The sequence below is a fragment of the Austrofundulus limnaeus genome, unplaced genomic scaffold (genome assembly GCF_001266775.1).
Source record: "Austrofundulus limnaeus strain Quisiro unplaced genomic scaffold, Austrofundulus_limnaeus-1.0 Scaffold271, whole genome shotgun sequence".
Classification (NCBI taxonomy): domain Eukaryota; kingdom Metazoa; phylum Chordata; class Actinopteri; order Cyprinodontiformes; family Rivulidae; genus Austrofundulus; species Austrofundulus limnaeus.
The window spans coordinates 383,697-387,280 of record NW_013952673.1 but is presented as its reverse complement, the minus strand read 5'-3'; the positions used below and the strand labels follow the sequence as shown (position 1 = coordinate 387,280).

The 3,584-nt window shown below is 42.0% G+C and overlaps 1 protein-coding gene across 2 annotated transcripts in view; it reads left to right on the top strand.

The window, feature by feature from the left end:
• The first annotated feature begins 483 nt into the window (after positions 1-483).
• Positions 484-3,584, top strand: part of gtpbp1 (GTP binding protein 1) — a 9,270-nt gene continuing 6,169 nt past the window's right edge. Inside the window, exons 1-4 of one of the 2 annotated variants that reach the window (XM_014020898.1) lie at positions 484-899; positions 1,965-2,076; positions 2,188-2,368; positions 2,493-2,676. In XM_014020898.1, the coding sequence (XP_013876352.1) occupies positions 705-899; positions 1,965-2,076; positions 2,188-2,368; positions 2,493-2,676 (672 nt within the window). In that variant the 5' untranslated portion in view covers positions 484-704. The remainder of the gene's footprint in view (positions 900-1,964; positions 2,077-2,187; positions 2,369-2,492; positions 2,677-3,584) is intronic. The other variant, XM_014020899.1, reaches the window with a different exon arrangement.

The window sequence follows — 3,584 nt, the reverse complement described above, 5'->3', positions numbered from 1 at the left end:
ACATTTATGTTATTTGCAGTCACAAAAAAAAGTTCAGTATTGTTGTTCGAAGATGATTTAGATTTTGATTTCTATCTTGGTTGACTAATCCACCCTAATCAACTCAATTGTTCTATAGACTTGACAAAACTTGGCAATAACAGCTCATTTTTAAGTATCACTGTTATTCTAAGAACARCTTGCTAACATGTAAACACACAAACTATCATTTTTTATTCTAAAGGTACATAAAGGTGGGAGTCATTACTCCTCTTAAGACATTACATTACTGATGTATTACATTACATCAGTTGTAGTTGGTGAATGTTACAAGGTGATTACAGCATTTATTATCACATCCGCTTTTAATAATATGAACAACCCGCTCACTCCTATTGGTTCGCTTCTGGGAGGAAACGTGATATTATTCGTGGACAAGTAAAGGACACGCCCCTTCACGCCTTTATTTTAATATTTATGAGATTGGGGGTAACTGTTTTTAAATAGCTTGAAAATAAGCAACATATAGCGCTTGACCGGCTTGCTTTTTAAATGGTTAATATGACATTAGACGCTCTTTAACTACTTTGTGTGTTTTGTTGCTAATGCTAGTTAGCAAACCATAGCGCGCAGTTAGCGCTGTGTGTTGTACGGTTGCTTGCTTCTCCGTCGTCAGAATAATTTGCACAACCTGAAATTTAAAACTGCACAGAGTTGGCAGCGAAATGGCATCAATCGCAGCGGCGCATGAGCCAGGCATCAACCCGAGCTCTGTAGCGTTGGCCGACGCCTTGCTCCCGGCGAGTATATTTGCTCCAGACCGCGGTGGATGCGGAGAAGACGCCGGAGACGAGTTCTTCGATGAGGGGGACGTGATCAACGGCGAGCCCGAGGATCGTGGTATTGACTTCAGTAGCAAGGTAAAGAGCTAGGCCTGGATGTTCAAGCAGCGAATGAATGAATGAAAATATGAACGCGCCTCATGCATATTACATTGTAATTATCCAGCACTGCATCTCAGTTCATGATGCAACTACTATGRTTTATTTTTTTCTTATTCAACCCCAGTTTTTGAGGGGCTTTGCGTTATTTAGCCTAGCTGCGGCTAACGCTAGCTCCAGCTGATGCTTGAGCGCGTACCCTGACGTCGAAACACAGCGCACCACCATATGTTTCATCAGCGCATTTCGGATAATAATAACACTACGAACGGCTGATTTTGTGCTAAATTGCTGTACCTGCTTTCTGATAAAGGATGGAAACTAACAAAATAGACCGTATTGTGCATGATGAAATCATAAGTGGTTGACTGTAATAATAAGCTCCAGTTTAGTTCCTGAAAGTGTCAAACTACCTCCACAAAGGTATTTGTAAGCTACTCAAATGTTGCACTGTGTTGCATCACTGATGCAATGACCTGTTGACTTTTAACTCCTAATTAGTGTAGCAAAAAAAAAAAGACATAATTTGTACTTGTGTTGTGTTGTTTTCCACCCTTACATAACCCCTTATATTTGTTGTCTGGTTCAGGAAAATCACATTCTGATTCTTCTGAAGCACCGTGAGTTCACTTCAAAGTTTTACAGTCTCAGCAATAACACTGTTATGACTGAAAGGCATGGATGAAGCAATACTTTACTCGTATTTTACTAAAACAAAAACATTCTTGTCAACAACCTAAATCTGTGTCAGTTGTCGAGTTTCTTGGCAGAGTGGAGAGTTTTAGATCTGTAAAAGCTGAGATGATATTATGATTAAACATAACTAGCGAAGTCGTTTGTGGGAAGAGGACATCTGTTTTRTGTGTGCTTGAGCAAAATAAGTGTTTGAGCTTGCTGTTCCAACACTTTTTTTTCTCCTCTGGCCTGTTTTTGATGTATCAAAAACATGTACTGTACAGAAAAGCTCTTTGGCAACTTGGTCTCCTTTAAAACAACACACCTATATGTATTTTTTTATGTTTTCTCCTTCATTTAAACAAATAGTTGGCACTTGTTAGCCCAAATGGAGAGCAGTATGACTCGTTACTTCGACAGCTTCGAGACAGGATGGAGGAGGGTTCTGGAGAGACCATCTATGTTGTTGGAATGGGTTCTGGTAAGAATGACAAAATGACAAACATTCATTATTGTATAGGCTACATCCAGTTGATCTTTTTTTCATCCTCTTTATTCAGTTTGTGACAGCTGTTTATCTTCTCCTTGGTAGATGGTGGTGACTGGGGTCTGGATGAGAAAGATATGGAGGCCTCAATAGCCACAGTGCGCTCTATGTGTGAGCAGCTGGACACTGACCTCATTCCTCTGAGAGAGCGCAGTGAGGCCGCCGGGTTGGTTCGTGACTTCCTGATCCGGAGGCGAGTGGGTGAGCTCGACTTCCTAGAAGTCAGGTCAGTAGTTCKGCGGTCCTGGTGACGGCTCGCGAGCAAATTTCATTTACGGTTTGAGTTCAGCAGGTTCCCAAAACTGTTTGTTTGGTCATCTGGAGCACCCACCACTTCTCTTGTCCTTCAGGGTTGCAGTGGTGGGGAACGTGGACGCTGGCAAGAGTACACTGCTGGGAGTGTTGACACATGGGGAGCTGGACAATGGCCGCGGTTTTGCCCGGCAGAAACTATTCAGGCACAAGCATGAGATGGAGAGCGGCAGGACCAGCAGCGTGGGCAACGACATCCTGGGGTTTGACCAGGAGGGACAGGTGAGGGCTAGAAGCRTCACAGAGAGGTTATAAACAGGGTTGCACATAAGCGGTGCGCAGGTGTGCATGCGCGATCAAAAAAGAAAAAGCGCACCAGATGGAATGTCATAAAGCACACTTGTGTACCTAAGATTGTACCTGAGATTGTCTGTCAAAACAACAGCTAGCAGGGCTCTAGAGTGCGACCAGTTTAGTCGCAAATGCGACCGGATTTCTTAAAAAAAATAAAACTAAAATAATCCAGCAGCACTGGAGCTCACAAAGCCTCTAACAGCGGGACCCTGATATAAGGATTAAACAGACACTGTCTTCAACAAATCAGACAAAGTCCAGAGCTGTTTTATCCAATCAAAGCAGAGCAGGGCGGGACTTTCAGTGAGAGCTTGTTTGGTTGAAGCTGCAGCTCGACTCGAGCAGCGGCTGCAGCGGTCAATCCTGACATCTCCTCCTGCACTTTGCTCCTGAACTACCAGAGACTTTGGTCTGTAAAACCTAACTTTATATTAAATATATGTTCAGAGCGTCGTTATCGAACAGATCTGTCCAACTTTGCATCAGTGACTAAACTCTGTCCTCCTGAGAGAGCGCTGTGACAGGAGCGCGCAGGCTGAGTCTTTCTGTGAGATTCACTGAGTTCTTCTAATTGAACCACATTAACTCTAACAGAACATTTGTTTGCCCCAAATTAAAGCAAAGATGATTCTGTGTTTAACATCACCCCCATCAAAAAATTATATATATTAAAAAAATAAAAACAACATGCCAAGTTCTCTAGGTGAATGAGTTTTAAATGTTATTTTAATTTGTCATAAAGATCTACAAATTCCATTCACACTTTTATCAAAAAAATAAAAAACAATGTTCTTGATGTGCTAAACTTGTTTATATTTAGGACCATACTGTGATAC